Raw genomic sequence first — 17,848 nt, 5'->3', positions numbered from 1 at the left:
CCATGGGTTGGACAGGCTTGCTTTAGTAGTTATGTTCTGTGAAGGTGGTGGGATTGCATCTGTATTAGTCACCACTTTATCCCCAGCACAGTAACTGTTACTTAGTAAGCACTTAATACATATTTGTCAAAACATGAAAGAATGCCATTTGAATATCATCTATTGGAGCCTTTAGTTTTTGAAAGCAGCAGGGCTCAGACCTGGTATGACCCATCTCATGTTGTAAAGTCAGCTTTTCCTTGGCGAGAGAACACTGGTCCAGTCACCAGGGTGAAGGTGGGTTCACAGTAACTGAGTTATTTGGGAAGGGCAGGCCAGGGCTGGCTGACTGGATGAGATAAGAAGGTAACACTGTCTTTTGTGCCTTTTTTTGAAAAGAGTAGTTGTTCACTTGACTTAGGAGCCAGTGTGTGGCATAAGCTCAGGAAGCAAAACATGATAACCCTGGAAGGTGAGAACCTAATATAATAGGATAACAGGGCACACAATATTTTTTTCTAACCTGCTGCAAGAGACCTGATCAGAATGAGTATGTGTGAGGCCTGCTGGGGTCCCAGAGGTGCAGGTTTGAAATACCTGCTTAATATGACCTTAAATTTCTTTTCATGTCTTGGTTCTTTTGAGGCCAAACTTAGATTAAGAAGTAACAATGATTTTGATATTCCCCGCCCCTCGAATATTGGACTCTGTATCATTGGCCTCTGTGGGAAAACAAAGGTAAACTGTTGAGTACAGAGTCATGCCCAGGGATATCTAGCTTTAAGAGAAACTTATGAAAAAATAAGAATTTAGAATGAATGAAACTTTCAAAATTATCTGGCAAAAAATCCTCTTATAGATGAGGAAACAATGGCCCACGAAGGGGCACAAAAGGATATCCCACTGAAAGACTGTATTCGAAATTAATGTTTATGCAGAAGAGGGTCACCCAGGGATAGGGTGGGTTTGGAAATCATGCAAACCTAAGGAACAGATGAATTTTTTCATTAAAAGTATTGTTTATCCAGTATGTACTATGGGCTAGGTTGTGTTTTAAGTGCTGTAGATACAACAGATAACTAGATATAAATCCTTATTCTCATGGAGGTTATAATTCTAGTAAGGAACAGACTCTAAACAGGTAAATTTATAACTGACTATGACGATGGACTGCAATTAAAATAAAACAGAATAATGGAAAAATGATTGGAGTATAATGCAGTTGAGCTCTTGGGTCTTTTATTTGTAGGATTAGTGATGGCCTGTCGGAGGTGATGACTTCTGAGCTGAAACCTAAACAATGAACAAGGCTAGCATGACCAGGAAGGAGGGAGTTAGGAACAAGGGGGACTGTGATGTGGGGTCAGGGTTAGGTTGGAGAAGTAGGCAGGGTTGGATTACACAGAGCTTTGTAGGCCTCAAAGAAGTTTGATTTTCATCTTAAACACATTAGAAGCACATTTGAAAACACATTTTCATCTTAAACACTTAGAAGCCATTGGATCTAATTAACATTTTAAAGAGACCCTCTGGTTCTGTTTGGGGTTTTGTGATAGTCCAGGTGAGAAATGATGGGTCTGAGGAACAAGGTGGTAGGAGGAGAGAAGCTAAGAAGTGATCCGATATTTGGAAGTACCTCTGAAAGCATAGGGAGAAAAGAAAAGACAGGAATCCAGTATGACTCCTGGGTTTTGGGGAGATGGCGATGCCCTTAATTTGAGATTGGAGTGCCTGGGAAAGGTTGAATAAATTACTGAACCTAAAGACTAAGAGATAAATGAGTTATGACTATTCTACAAATGTCTGAAAGATGATGGAGAAAGAATTTGATCTATTCTGTGTGATCTCTGGGAACCTGGAAAGGGACAGCAGAGGCAAGGTCTCCAGGAGACAGATTTCAGTTTAGCTAAAGATTAGGAACTCTGTTAGAATGATCTGAACATGACAGGGACTGCCTACCAGGAAGTGATATCTGTCACCCAAATTGTTCAAGCTGAGACTGTGGGACCATCTATTCACAGAGTGACTTCATAATTTATTGTCCAAATCAAGACACTTTTGAGAGTGAAATGGGATGCTCTTAATTATGCTTGGATAATAGTGACTTAGGACTTTTCTCAATCACTTTTGCCAGCTGGAGATACCTGGCTGGCAATGCCCTTGCCCCACCTTGGTCTGTGACTTCAGGGCTAGCTTGGCCTCACCACCATTTTTGTCATGTGGGGTGGCTGCTCTCTGTTGGTGAAGGGCAGAGGGCATGGTGTTACAGCCTTTTCTGCACCATGTTCAGGGGGTCCCAAGCTCTTGTCCCACATCCAAGAAGAATGAGGATATGCTGACAATCAAAGACTGAGGAGGCCGGAGAAAAATTTTGTTGAGCGATGCAACAACTCTCAGTGGAGAGAGGACATGGGGGTGGTCCCTACCCTCGCAGTTGGGTGGTTTCTCTCTCAGTGTGCCTGAGTCCAGGGCTTTTATGGGCTCGGAATAGGGGAATGCATGCTGATTCATTTGTGTGTATGCAAAGAAAGGCTAAAGCAAAGAAACCACTCAAAGGTGGGCATGGCAGTGTAGAAAACCAGTTAGTAAAGGGTAGGTATATGTAAAATTAGTAAAGGGTAGGGATCAATCATAGGAAAGGGTGCCAAATGGGAAGGCAGGTTCTCAATCTGGTCTGTGGCTTTGACTTAAAGCTTGGCTTTCAGGCTTTAAACTGTCTTCCACTTTTCGGTGGCGTTTCACCTTGGACCTGCCTCTATCTGCCTAGGCATTTGTCTGCTTCCTGCCACTATCAACAGGTATAAATTTGGACTGCCCTTGTCAAATAGGGAACAGTATTCATCCTACCTTATTTCTGTTCATCCTAGAGACACTATAGAGGGAATGCTTTTAGGTACCTGTTAAAATCAAGTAACCTTTTGGCATCCTTCCAGATCTAAGGTTCTGAAGATCTTTGGTACATTTTATTTAAAAAAAAAATATTGATGCCCAAATTTTCTGGATTAGTTCAAATCCACCTGTAATACAGGTGGCCTCCTGTGTGGAACACCCTTCCCACTCCTGCCCTGCCTTACTTGCTCCTCCTTCTCACCTCCTGCAGGAAGCACCTGCAGGGCATCACCCCGCTGACTGTGGGTGCCCCACCTTTGGCTACCATAGCTCATTGAGCTTCTCTTGGCCACAGTACTTAGAACAGGCTTGAAATCATCTGCTTGTTTGTCTCTTTTCCCTTCTCAATTATGTATTTTGGTTGTGTATCCCCGGGGGCTAGCACAGGAGTGGCATAGAGAAGATGCTCACCAAGTATTTGCGGAATGAGTAGATAGCATCATGAACCTATTCTATAGATTTGCAGTCATGTGCCAGTACCTACATAATACCTAACTACATGTTGAGTGCTTTTTATGGTATATCCTCATAACAAGCCTGTATGATAAATTTTCATAGATTACTAATTTTACTGATTGAGGAAACTGAGGCTCAGAGAGGAAAGTAATTTGTCCAACCAACATTACATGGCTAGTGATGTAATAGGAGAGCCAAAATTGGCACCCAGAATTAGCCACTTGGCTCAAGTGCCTACTATCTGTCCTGTTACTCAAGACTTACCATACACTTTATAAGATTCTTAGAAGTCCTGCAGTTAAAAATTAGTTTAACTTTGAGTAACCCAGTGCTTTCGTAACTAGTGTGACTCCTTTGATGGTGGAAATCTTTTATTCTCCGTACCTTCTACCATCTTATGGAAAACTGTCAGGAAAGAGCTGTTGGGAAATGCTTGAATAGTGGAAAAAGTTCTGAATTGGAAACATGCAGCCGTGGGTTACTTTCCTGGCTCTGCCACTATCTTCCACTTTTCAAGGGCCTATTTTCCCATTTATACAATGAGGGAATTTCAGTAGATATCTTCTCAGATTCTTCCCAACTTTAAAGTCTTTGCCACTTTTAAAATCCTTTAAAAGTATGCAAATGTTTCCTGCATAGTTTGCCTCCACCAGGAGGAGAATCAGCAGTCACCATCTTGCCACTGGTGCGGTGTCCTGCTGCAGGGTGAAATGAGATGTGCCAGGCTGGCAGCCTGAGGAAATTAGCTTTGCAGAATGTTCAGAATTTGTTCTGTGCTCTTGTGGCCATAGGCTGAGATTGGCTTATATAGTACCAGCCTCTTGTTTGAAGGGCCAGCAACAGAGCCATGATGTTATATAGTCATCTGCAGGTGTGTGTCTCTTACTATTAATGTTAGTAGGAAGTAGATCATCTCAGGCTGTGAGCCTGTGCTGCCTTTGCAACTAGAGCCCCTGTCCCTTGAGGATGCTCTTTTTCCTGTCTTTTACAAATAATAGATGAGATTATTTATATTGTTGTTTACCTCCAAGACAACGTGTGTGGGAGAATTTCCTGTTCTTAGAATGCCTTTTCTATGTTCTGTCTTCTCTTTGACCCCTCTTCTCAGAAGCTTGAGAGCTTATAAGGCATGAAAAAATAACATAGGAGCAATCAGATGGCCTTCCAACTTTCTGTAATTTCCCTGTTTTAGACACTGGAAAAGATCTATAAGTAAGCTACTAGCAATGTAAGGAACCTAATGGAGCCTTCTTTTAGAGTTGAAATAAATACCTTCATCTTGGGTGTACACTCAGACGTCTTTCCAGAAGGAAACTAACCATACCATCTAATAATATTGAGGATTTTTGTAAATGATTTTTAGCAAGGGCTATGAAGACACGCTGTTAGGTTGCAGTGATGCTACTTGTGGGAATTTAGCAGAAGCAAAAAATGTACATGAAGGTGTTTGAACATCTTCATTGTAGTGTTATCTATAACAGCAAAAAAAAGCACCAACAGACAAACTTGAACATAACCTGAATGGTTCAATGTTAGGAGACCAGAAATTATAGTGTATTGACAAGACAAAAATATTGGCAGCCACTAAAAGTGAACATTATGAAGTTCAGATAAAACATAGAAAAATATTTAATAAAATCAGTGAAAACATTTAATATAAAATTAGGAAAAACTGTAAAAATGTGTATGCTTACTGATGAAACTGGAAGGTGAATATAAAAATGAAATTTGTAGTAGAATGATGAATATAAGTAATTTTTAATGAACATTTATTTGATATTGCTTACTTTTGTTTTTTCAGTATAAAATTAAGCCTCAGCTCCATTAAAAGAAGAAACTAAATGAAACTAAAATGAAAATACTAATAAAAAAATATGTTCACTGTAGGCGTTTCAGACATTAAAAATGGAACAGGACCTAGAGAGGTGGCTCATGCCTGTAATCCCAGCACTTTGGGGGGCTGAGGTGGGAGGATTGCTTGAGGCCAGAAGTTCAAGTCCAGCCTAGGCAACATAGCAAGACTCCATCTCTACAAAAAATGAAAAAATTAGCCAAGTGTGGTGGCATTTGCCTATAGTCTTAGCTACTTGTGAGGCTGAGGTGGGAGGATTGCTTGAGCTCAGGAGTTCAAGATTACAGTGAGCTGTGATAGTGCCACTGCACTCCAACCTGGGTGACAGAGCAAGACCCTGTCTCCAGAAAAAAAAAAAAAAAGGCACAAGAAGAACATTAGATATACCCATAATCTCACCACCCAGAAATAATCATTATAAACATTTAAATATATGTTCTGCTAATATTTTCTTGGGATGTGTGGGTATGTGTGTGGGTGTCTCTATATATTGATATATTTTTAATTGAGCTTGTACAAACATTTTTGTAAATGGCATTTTTCACTTTCAGTAAAGGGTAGACATTCAAATTTTAGTTTTTCAGCGTATAATTTTTAATGACTACGATGTATTCTTTCAAATGGTATAAAATAAATGTTTCTGAATATTGTCACATTGCTTTCAAGGTAGGTTATACCAATTTACAGTTACTTATTTGACAAAAATGAGTAAAACTTATTTTTAAGTAATAAAAAGTGTTTTTCTTTTATTTTTGTTAATTTTTTTTACAAGCCCCAAATCAGTTCCCCCTGCCCCCTGATAGTCATGCGGGTCTTAACTGAAAATGAGTAAACTAGGTCAATTTTAAGGCTTCTTTAAGTCCATAGATTCCTTGGGCCATTTTTTGCACATTCTCAATAGTGCCTAGAAATTCTGCCTAGAATTTCCACTCCTCTCTTCAGGACATGAAATGTTTTGAGTATGCTGATTACTGATTGTGTGCCTTGGGAATGCAGTGTATTATAGCATGAGGAATTTCACTAAGAACTGAACCAAAAAGTATTGCAAAAGTTCAAGTCTGCCTGAAGTTTCATAAATATTTTTACCCTATTTGAAAAAGCACGCATTTTTCTCTCCCATGCAGTCTATTAAGTCGTCAAGGAACCTGATTTAGGATTTAACTTGAAGTAAGCTGTCAGACTTGACTACCTATTTTCATGATGAATTTGTTTTTAGCCTTTATTCAAGCCTCATTCTTAGCTTTCCACACTTGTATTGGATACTGAAGAAATATTTTTACTGTGTGCTCTTTACTCCATTTAATTCCTTCAGTTGCTAAATCCTCTTCTGGTTTTATTTACACTTCATGAATTTGAGCAGATCTGTAATTTCTCATTGTTCACTGATGCCAGCTGAAAAATTCTCCTGGGTTGTTTTTATAGGGGTAGCTGTCATGTTTATACTACATTTCAAGAGACGTCCATCTTTTAAATTTGCTTGTCTAAATGCATTTAATTTTTAAGAGAGCAGTTGTAAAGTTGTGAACTTGACATCTTTACACTTGAGTATGCATAATTATACAGAGCTTTCTTTTTTCTGTGCTGATTTTATCCTGGGCTGTGTGTGTATAAGAAGCGTAATTTGCCACCTCTGGCAAGAATAAAGACACCTTTGCTGTCTTGTTTCCTTTTCTTTAAGCTGCTACTACAAGTCTGGTTATGTCCCCAGGGAGAGGTGGGAAATACGTCTTTGCTCTCTGAAGCCCATTTCTCAAGGGGACTTCAAAACTCACTTGGGTCCTATTTACATTGTAATTGGTCACTGGCTGGCTCATACAGCTGTTTCAAGTTAAACCCTAGACAGTTGCTATGGAGATGGTTGACTAGAAATAGGTCATGTTAAAGTACTTTTTCCTCTGGATATAAGGGGGTGCTGTAACTCTGGAAATTGTCTCAGTTGAGCAGAGAATGCGTAGGTGGAAAACCACATCCAAAAAAATGTCTCTTTTTAGGTTGAGGTTTATCATAGATGCCAGTCCATTCATGTTGCTGCTTCTGCTCTGTAAACAACACACCTGAACACTATTCCTGTTAAAAGGAATTAGAGATGTCACAATCTGCAGTATAGCCTTGATAAAATGCCTAATATATGACTCTTAAAAGTTGTTTATTTTGTTAAGTTCCGAAACCTAGTAGAATAGCACTTATTTTCAAGACAGAGTCAGGATTTCAAGAACAAGTTATTTGAAATGTTTAGAAACAGTGACACTTGGAAAAGGAAAGCATTTAGTGAGTTTGTATGGGATTTGCCCTAAATTTGGCCAGAAAATATTTGACATTCCAAGGGAAACTTGGGCAGGATGAATAAGGCCCTACCTCTGATTTTGTCAGTCCTCAGTTGTGGGGTGACTTTGATTACTTGTCTTTCCTTCTTCATGTGTGAAATGGGAAAATGGTTTCTGACTGTGCATCTGACCATCACAATGGTGACTTATGATCTGTCTTACAGACAAGTGTGTAGTTTTGTTCCCTTACAGGGGCCCAAGCTTTCTGGAGTTTAGAGGTTGAGGAATGTGGATCCCTCCTGTATTGTGTTTACCCCTCACACCCTCCCTGATATGGTTTGACTGTGTCCCCAACCAAATCTCATCTTGAATGAATTGTAGCTCCCATAATCTTCACGGGTCGTGGGAGGGACCCGGTGGGAGGTGATTGAGTCATGGGGCTGGGTTTTTCCCACACTGTTCTTGTGAGAGTGAGTAAGTCTCACAAGAGCTGATGGTTTTATAAAAGGGGGTTCCCTTGCGCATGCTCTCTTGCCCTCTTGCCTGCTGCCATGTAAGGCATGCCTTTGCTCCCCCTTCACCTTCCACCATGCCATGATTGTGAGGCCTCCACAGCCATGTGGAATGTGAGACAATTAAGCCTCTTTCCTTTGTAAATTACCCAGTTTCGGGTATGTCTTTATTAGCAGTGTGAAAATGGACTAATACACTCCCCTTGCCCTACCCTCGTAGTGCTGCTTGCTTTAGAGAGTGGGTTAGTTCATGTGTGGATGGTTCTCACATCATGACTGTGATGGAAGATGGTACGTCTTCTTGAGAAGTCTTTGGAAGTGACACATGTTCCAACACTTCCTTCACCTCTTAGCACTTGGTCACTTTTCTCAGCGGATCAGTACTCTGAAAAGGGTGAACTGGTGGGTGGAGGGGGCTCAAGCTGAAGAGATATGGGGGTAGATTTTCACTAATTAGCATATATGTTCTTTGAAAGCTCTAAGAGAATATTGTAACTTGTAATAACATAAATGAATAGTAGTAATAATGACAGCTAACATTCTGTACCAGGTGCTTTTCTAAGCACTTTACATGTATTTTAAAATTTAATCCTTATAACAACCACAGAAAGTAGATAGTAGTATTTTATCCCCACTTTGCAGATGAGTAAACTGAGGCCTGAAGGGGTTAAATAAGCAGCTAGAGATCTTGTAGGTTGTAAAAAGTGGTACTGTTGTTCAAGCTTAGGCAGCTTGGCTTCAGGGTCAGATACTCTTACCACTATGCTACTAAGAACTGTATATTAATATTTAAGAAGAGTAATCTTTTTTTTCCTAATTATCATAATGCAGTAGATAATTTGCTCTCCCCAGAGGACATTTAGCAATGTCTGGAGACATTTTTATGTGCCACAGTTGGTGTGGGAGTGGGAGGATGCAACTGGCATCTAGTGGGTAGAGGTCAGAGACACTGCTAAACATCCTGCAATACATAAGACAGTCTCCTATAACAAGGTATTTGGCCTTAAAATATCAGCAGTACTGAGGCTGAGAAAACCTGTGATAGTGATGCACACTCACTCTAAAAATGTCGAATAGTACTCTCCTGATCCTTTGCTCATGTTAAGTTTATGTATAGTCTTTCCAGACATTTTTCTCCTGATGATACTAACAAAGATTGTTATGCATACATTTTACAGAAGCGGAATCAGATGTGTATTCCATAGGTTACCTTTGTGACAGTATATTATTTTCATATTTCCATATTAGAGTATATTTTGATAACTAGCCATATAGTATTCCTTTTTTCATGGACACCAAGGACAGTTGGGTTATTTTGTAATTCTCAGTTAGAAATAATATTATGTCTAGATTTACTATACATATATCTTTGCATACTTGCTTCAGGTCTTACTGTTTTGGACCAAAAAACTAGGTTGCAGCCCTTGGTCAAGGATAGTGTTATCGTGGTGGTGTTCTCTTTCTCGTGCTCCGGCTAGTGTGTTGACGTGTTTTTTCCATCTTACTGTGCACCTCATTGAGATTGGTGATCATCGTATAGCTCCATGATGTTAAGCTAGTAGTGTGTTTTGGGTGGGTTGCTAGGGTAGCATGAAAGATTTCAGAAAGAATAGATCCTGAGAAAAAAGAAAAACAGGTGTCTAGAATGAGAGAAAGTGTGAGTGAGTAGGTGTGTGTATAGCAGAGGGTGGGGTAGCGGGTAGAAGGAGATAAAAAACCTATAGTACTAACATGTGTAAGGTGATATCTGGACCCACCAGTTTGAATTTTAGAGACATTTATCAAGGAAAATGAGGTGATTAATTGCACACTTTCTGTCCCAGTTATTGCAACTGAGGAATTAATTGTTGTATTAAGCCATTCTTGCATTGCTATAAAGAAATACCTGAGGCTGGGTAGTTTATAAAGAAAGAGGTCTAATTGGCTCACGGTTTTGCAGGCTGTACCGGAAATGTAGCTCTGGTATCAGCTTTTGGGGAGGCCTCAGGAAGCTTTCGATCATGGCAGAAGACAAAGTGGGAGCAGGCGCTTCCCATGGTGAAAGCAGGAGCAAGAGAGTGAGGTGGGGGAAGATGCCACACACTTTTGACCAGATCTCCTGTGAACACAGTGAAAGCTCACTCATCACCAAGGGGACGGCGCAAACAATTCATAAATCATACTCGGAGGATTACTGGGACTTGTAGATCCCCTCCAAGAATCAGGTTCAGTGCTAGCCATATAGTGGGTGCTCAATAAATATTTGTAACCAGATTGAATTGAGAGGAAAAGGAGAGTAGAAGAGTATGGGCCGAGAGGCCACTAGAGAGAAGCCCTGGGGACTTCTATACATAAACTGACTTGAGGGAAAGCTCCCCTTTGAAAAAGTGGATGCCCTTAATTCATTCCTTTTTATGGCTGAGTAGTATTCCATTGTGTGTGTGTGTGTACGTGTGTGTGTGTATCACAGTTTCTTCATTCACTTGTTGATTGGTGAGCGTTTGGGTTGGTTCCACATTTTTGCAATTGGGAATTATGCTGCTAGAAACGTGTGTGCAAGTATCTTTTTCACGTAATGACTTCCTCTGGGTAGATACCCAGTTGTGGGATTGCTGTATCAAGTGGTAGTTCTACTTTTAGTTCCTTAGGGAATCTCCACACTATTTCCATTATTCTAAGTGAAGTAACTCAGGAATGGAAAACCAAACAACATATGTTCTCATTTATAAGTGGGAGCTAAGCTATGAGGATGCAAAGGCATAAGAATGACACAGTGGACTTTGGGGACTCAGGGGAAGTGATAAAAGACCACAAATTGGGTTCAGTGTATACTGCTTGGAAGATGGGTGCACCAAAATCTCACAGATCACCACTAAAGCACTTACTCGTGTAATCAAATACCACCTGTTCCCCAGAAACCTATGGAAATAAAAAGTTTAAAAATAAATAAATAAATAAATAATTTAAAAAAAAAAGAAGAAGAAAAAGGGGTAGGAAATGGCAGGGGCCTTCTCCTGTTTAAGGCTTGTGTGTGTTTGTCTCTGCTAAAGCTGTACACATGTGTATTCTAGGACCCAGCTGTTCCACTCCACCATGTACTGGCGGCAAAAATGCATACATATATTTGCCAAAAGCCACAAACTCTTTTAAGAATATCCATAGAAGCAGTACTATTCATAATAGCCCCAAACTGGAAACTACCCAAATGCCCATTAGTAGTAGAATGGATAAAGAAATCATAATTAAAAAAAAAAATCACTAGTGATGAAATATTCTCATACCCACAAAAGGGTATGAGAAGAAAAGTCATTCTAGTATCTACCACTCAGATTTCACAGAGGTTAACATATTGCTATATTTTATCATTCTTTTAAGCTTTTTTGTTTTTAATTTAAGAACTAGAACCTTCTGGTGGTGGCGTTAGTGTTGGGGACAGGGTAGAGTTGGGAGAATGATCTGAGGATCCTCCTGAAACACAAGTGTGGACTAACCTGAGCTTTCACTGCAGCTCCTCCCTTGAGTTACCTGTCATGGGCACCTAAACCTGCACAGCCCAGTCAGTGAGAACAGCCCCAGATGAGCTTCTACAGCACCACAAATGAAATAGAAAGAAGCCATGCCTTTTCACTCTCCTGTTCTCTGTAAAATAAAACACCTTTCCGTAGTGTCATTTAAGGACCTAATGCCTTCTTTTGTTGAAATATTTTAAAAATTGGTTTTTCCCATCAAATTGTGATTGAGATATCATGAATGTTCTGATTGTGTTGGTGTGAAAAGAGAATGAACAAGAATGCGGCTTGGTGTTTTCAGTGATTGCTGTAATGGTTAGCAGGAACATGTTCTCCCTTAACTTCTACTCAGACAAACTCAAAAGGATGAAAACAATCAAAGAGTAACATTGTTGTGGGGATAACCGTGAGTCACTTTCTTTTGTATTTGTATTTGTATTTGTATTGGAAGAATCATTTGCAGGCCAGGTGCAGTGGCTCACACCTGTAATCCCGGCACTTTGGGAGGCCAAGTTGGGCAGGGATCACTTGAGCCCAGTAGTTCAAGACCAGCCTGGGCAACATGGCAAAACCCCATCTCTACAAAAAATACAAAAAATTTAGCTGGGCATTGTGGCGCACATCTGTAGTCCCAGGTACTTGGGATGCTGAGGTGGGAGGTTCACCTGAGCTGGGGAGGTCAAGGCTGCAGTGAGCCATGACCGTGCCAGTGTTCTCCAACCTAGGCGACAGGGTGAGACCATCTCAAAAAAAAAAAAAAGAATCATTTGCAACGTCTGTTCTTTAGCTAGTATTAGCAGCAATGATTAGTTTTGTGGCTCTCCTTGTGACTGAGTGTCATGGGGCCATAGTGAGACTGTTTCCCTTTACTGAGTGCTTGCTAAGTCATATTAACCTCAGTTGCTAAGGGCATAGTCATAAGTCCTGTATGCGTATTATATTTCCTCCTTGTAATAACCCAAGATATAGGTTCTGTTACTATCTCTATCTCCACATGAGAAAACAGGCTTGGGGAAAGAGGTTAAATAAGTTGCCTTGGGTCACACTGTGAACAGCAGAGCCATGATTCAAATCTCATTTTGACTGGCTCCAAAGCCTGTGTTCCTAACTAAACCATTCACTAAATGAGGACCACTGACTGTTGTTATTTTAGTTAACAGAACCATAAAGTAGGAGTTAAGGTTCTAGTTGCAGTTTGCTGAGCATTTTCCAATCTTACCTCATTTGACCTCTGTATTCTGAGTTAGGTGAGGCAGGTGGGTGTGCTCCCATTTCACAGACAAGGACTAGGAGGGTCCAGACAAGTAGTGAACTTGCCCAGGGTCACCCAGCCAATGTTGGGTTGGAAGTTTAATCAGGGTATTTTGAAAACACACCCCATTTTTTCCTCTGTGCTTCAGCTTGATCTCTGACCACCATGGTTGACCTTCAGCCTCACATTTAATTGTAAGGTTAACTCTGTTTCCCCATCTTTTAAATAGGAGCAGCACTACCTGTCTCACTTGTTAGAGATTATAGAGGATTGACTAGCCATGCACTTAAAAAATTCTTACAAAGGCCGGGCACGGTGGCTTACTCCTATAATCCCAGCACTTTGGGAGGCCGAGGTGGGCGGATCATGAGGTCGGGAGATTGAGACCATCCTGGCTAACACGGTGAAACCCTGTCTCTACTAAAAATACAAAATATTAGCTGGGCGTGGTGGCACATGCCTGTAGTCCCAGCTGCTTGGGAGGCTGAGGCAAGAGAAGGAGGCAGAGGTTGCAGTGAGCCAAGATTGTACCCCCTGCACTCCAGCCTGGGTGACAGAGCAAGACGCCGTCTCAAAAAAAAAAATTCTTACAGATAAACACCATTTAAATACGTATTTATTTGTTCACTGTGATGCTTTATGATATTAAGTAATACTTTTTTGTTAAAGATTTATTTACATATAAGTCTTTTTTTTTTTTTTTTGGTATTCTGGCAAATGTATTTGTTTGGTAACCCAAATGGAAGTTGAAGACATTGAGATTTTTGCTGCATGCACTAAGTTGATGTTTTTCTAGAGTTGATGTTAGTAGCTAACATCAGCCTGTTCTGGGTTGCTTTGAGGTTGCAGCTGCTCCCTGGTGGTTACCTGTGAAAGGCGCTAACTGGAGACACCCAGAAGGGCCTGACTCTACTGTTCGGCACAGGTGAGGCTGGTCCCTCCTTCCCCAGTTGACAAGTTCCATTGCAAAATAGATACCCTTTGCTCTGGCAAAAGAACTCAGTGGGCGTCTTCATCTGTAAAATGGTGAGAATGACAAACTGTAATTGGTAGGAAAATAAGATGGCGGGAAATAATGTATGTAAAGACCCAAACATTGCAACTTGCTCATAAGAAGGCTCTTAATTAGTGGCCTCTTTCCTTCCTCATTTGGCCTGTCAAAGAGTTGCCTCTTCCCAGTTTCCCTGCTCCTTTTGAGAGGCCTATTCCAAATCTCATGACATGTTTAATCTTTACATTCTGTTTCTATTCTCTCTTATTAGTGGGTCATTATGAGGAAGAAGACATCTGTCTTATGGATAATTAATTGTGTCCTGCCAGGTTGCCACTGTAGAAGCCTAGGCCTTGGGTATAGGATTCACATGATCTTTAGTCCCGGATTGGAATTCTTTGAAGCCACCATCTAACTGGAAAACCACAGAGAGCCAAGTCGGTCAGCAAGTCTCCAGGGTGGCAAGGAAATAATTATCTCAAGCAAAAATAGAGTAACACTTCAAACTCTGGAGTTGGAGCAAGGTTTGGGTTAGGACTCAGCATCTCAGCAGCCCAAGAAACCTGCTCTTCTAACCTAATTTTTCAGATGCCATTTTTAAGTCACTATTTTTAACAACATTCCTGGTTATTGCCCTCATTGTCAGGGAGCTGGGAGTATAGGAAGTTCAGCTTTAGGGATATAGCCCCTTGACAAAAGTCAAACGTCTTTCAAAGCCTGAGTTGGAAACCTCTGTGCTGAAATTAGTCTTCAAGGTGGAAAGTTATAGGATTCCTGGGCTTCTCAGGTGGACTTGGCTTCTTAGCTCCCAGTTAATATCTGCTTTCCTGAATTTAGTAACAGAGGAAAAAGCTAAGGGAGGAAGGAAAACCCAAAGGGAAATGTATGTTATTCATGCAGTCAACACCAATGGGTCTTCTGAGAAGAGTACATCTCTTGTCTGTGCTGGGAAACAGTGACTGGCACGTGATGGGTACTCAGTAGATGTTTGTTGAAAGAATAAATGGAAGGCCTGGTGTAATTACTGTGGGGAATTGAAAGGTGTATAAGGAATGGACTAGGAATGTGTAGCCCACTTTAAAAAAAGTGAGCAGGGAATTCATCCAAAGCCATCTAGTGCTGGGTGAATAAGTCTATCCCCTTTTTCTGTGTGTGTGTGTGTGTGTGTGTGTGTGTTTAAACCAAGCTTCCACACCCTTTATACCCTCAGGAAAAAAAGACTGGCCACCTGTAGAGGAAAAGTAGAAAGACACAGAATTGAAAGCCAAGGGTCACAGGTTGGGTTCTGTGGAAACAGAGGCTGAGTTGGAGTTTAGGATGCAGAATGGTAGGGCTCCACACCTGTGGAAAGGAGGGGGCCAGAGCAGGACCAGGCAGAGGGAAAAATCAAAGCCACAATGCAGGTCCAACCAAGCTCCAGCCAATACAGGAGCCTCTAGGGTGTATATGGCCCTTAGGTTGAGCCACTGTAGGCTGAAATGGCTGGGTCTGTATGCCCCTGCTGTGGTTGGTTAGTCACTGGTGGCTCTGAGATGGCTGTCAGCTCTGCTAAACCCCAAAGGAGCTAGAAGCTTCTGCTGATGGCCCTCCTAGCAGCTGGAGTATCTCTGCATCTGCCATAGCAATGAAATTCTGTGGGAGTCCAAGCCTACAAAGTGAAGAAATGTTTTCAGTCTAGTTCCCAGTGGAACTGTAACCCATTTTGGAGCCTGGGTTGTCAGAAACCTTTGGTGGAGTGTGACAGATGTAGCATGGCTGGGGTTTGACTTCAGGACCAGGATGACCTCAGTGTCACAGATTGAAATGAGGGGGATTATGGGCGCTTTGCTGAAGCCAGTTCCTGCTTCCTGTTCTGTTGCTGCTTTTCATTCTACTTTTGCTGTTCCCCAGGCCGGATCATCCAGTTCTCCATGTCTCCTGGAATGATGCGGTTGCCTACTGCACGTGGGCAGGGAAGCGGCTGCCCACGGAAGCCGAGTGGGAATACAGCTGTCGGGGAGGCCTGCACAATAGGTACTTAGAGGGTCTCATCTTGCCTGACAATATGTTGATCATTTGAACAAACAAACAACAACAAAAAACTCCATGGAACTTACTTTGGTTAGAAAGTTAGTAACGACAATAATTCTTTTTCTTATTTTTCCACAAAATTACTTAGAAGACACTGGAGAATGGTTCACAAATCTTTTATCACCCCTAAACCAAGTGTCTGGCCAAGTGGGCTCCCTGCAGCCCCGAAGCAAGTCCTAGCAATTCAACCCCCTTGAGTTACATATCACTGCTTAGAGCTTGGCAGACTGCCTTGCTTTTAGCATTTTCTTATTTTGGGCATCTCCTGAAGCAGCAGTATTTCTCTGCTTCTAGAGCCATGAGACAGAAAACTCATGTTGGGTTCACATCTTCTAGGAAAGGCTCCTTAAAATAGCGCAGGCTTTATAAAAAAGTGTGGTGTGGTGGTGCCTGATCACGCTACCATATAAGTCCAAAGTGAGGTCTACTCTCCCAGCTTTCTATAAGTCCTTCTTTTAGTTTTGTGATTTATTTCAGGCCTCCTGAGTACCTGGGCAAGACTGAGGCTGTTGTGGATGTGACATGAGAAGTTATAAGGAAATTGAAAATAAATCTTGATTAAAAGCTTTATTTATTTATATATATATTTGAAAAGGCTCACTCAGAACAAGTGAGCAATGTTCTCTTTTTCATTGCATCCCTTCTCTTGACTTTAATCCAAAACCTGTGCCTGTTTGACAGGCTGATGCCTATGTCTCTTCTGACAGACTTTTCCCCTGGGGCAACAAACTGCAGCCCAAAGGCCAGCATTATGCCAACATTTGGCAGGGCGAGTTTCCGGTGACCAACACTGGCGAGGATGGCTTCCAAGGAACTGCGCCCGTGAGTAATGAGACCTCTGCAGGAGGGTGGCAGCTGCTGAGAACTGCGGCTCCCAGTAGACATGGGTGAAAGGCATTGCTCATTTTCTGACTCACATGGTGTTCCCTTCGTGTATGCATTCACTGTTGCACGTAGTAAATACTAATAATTAATCAGATGCTCTTTTTGTATAATGGATTTTCTTTTCTAATTCCATAATACTTATTGTAGAATATTTGGAAAAACAAGAAGACTATAAAGGAGAAAGCTAAACCGACCTGGAATTCTACCACCCAGAAATAACCCCTGTTAGTATATCGGTGCATTTCTTCCCCGTTTGTTCTCTGTGTTGATGATGCTAATAATGACTTGTAGTTGTTGAGTGCTTGCAACGTGCCGGGCATTGTGCTAAGGCATTTGCATGAATTGTCTCATTTACTGTCCATTCAACTCTGTAAGGTAGGTACTATTATCCCCATTTTCCAGGTGAGCATTCTGAGGCACAGAGAGGTTAACTAACTTGCACAAGGTTACACAGCTGGAAAGCGGCACAGCTGGAATTTGAACCAGGTCGGTTTGTTTCCAAAGCCCATGCTCTTAACTACCATATTTGCCAGCATATGTGTTTCTGGTGTATATGTATCATATTTTTTTACATATTGCATTTAGGTCAGACTGGATACAGTATTTAAAATCGTACTATTTTAAATAGTTTTAAATTATAGGCAGGGACTATATCAGAAACGTTTCATCTGTCATTAGCAGTATGCCACAAATACATTGTCTTTCAGCAGCTGGGTAACCTATCATATAAATAAGCCCCAATGTATTTATCAGAAACAGGTTATTTCTGTTTTTGTTTTTTTTTCTACAGTGAATATCTTGTACATAAATATTAACCTACATCTTTGATGATTTTTGAAAGATAGATTCCCAGCAGTGAAATAATTCAGCCAAAGGCTAGAAAACTTTCTTTTTTTTTTTTTTTTTTTTTTTTTAATTTTTTTTGAGACGGAGTCTCGCTCTGTCGCCCGGGCTGGAGTGCAGTGGCCGGATCTCAGCTCACTGCAAGCTCCGCCTCCCGGGTTCACGCCATTCTCCTGCCTCAGCCTCCCGAGTAGCTGGGACTACAGGCGCCCGCCACCTCGCCCGGATGGTCTCGATCTCCTGACCTTGTGATCCGCCCGTCTCGGCCTCCCAAAGTGCTGGGATTATAGGCGTGAGCCACCGCGCCCGGCCTAGAAAACTTTCTTGGTAAGAGTTTCAGATATATGGCCAAATTGTTTTCCAGAAC

General features: G+C 41.3%; 1 protein-coding gene across 2 annotated transcripts in view; it reads left to right on the top strand.

Annotated features, from left to right (window-relative positions):
• The window catches only part of SUMF1 (sulfatase modifying factor 1), a 113,632-nt gene that overhangs the window by 41,829 nt on the left and 53,955 nt on the right, over nucleotides 1-17,848 (top strand). For both annotated transcript variants that reach the window (XM_015130371.3, XM_015130369.3), the window contains exons 4-6: nucleotides 13,535-13,617; nucleotides 15,574-15,696; nucleotides 16,461-16,575. In XM_015130371.3, the coding sequence (XP_014985857.3) occupies nucleotides 13,535-13,617; nucleotides 15,574-15,696; nucleotides 16,461-16,575 (321 nt within the window). The remainder of the gene's footprint in view (nucleotides 1-13,534; nucleotides 13,618-15,573; nucleotides 15,697-16,460; nucleotides 16,576-17,848) is intronic.

The sequence above is a fragment of the Macaca mulatta genome, chromosome 2, assembly GCF_049350105.2.
Source record: "Macaca mulatta isolate MMU2019108-1 chromosome 2, T2T-MMU8v2.0, whole genome shotgun sequence".
Lineage (NCBI taxonomy): Eukaryota > Metazoa > Chordata > Mammalia > Primates > Cercopithecidae > Macaca > Macaca mulatta.
Note: the sequence above shows the minus strand (reverse complement) of the source record. Positions and strands in the feature narration are given on the sequence as shown.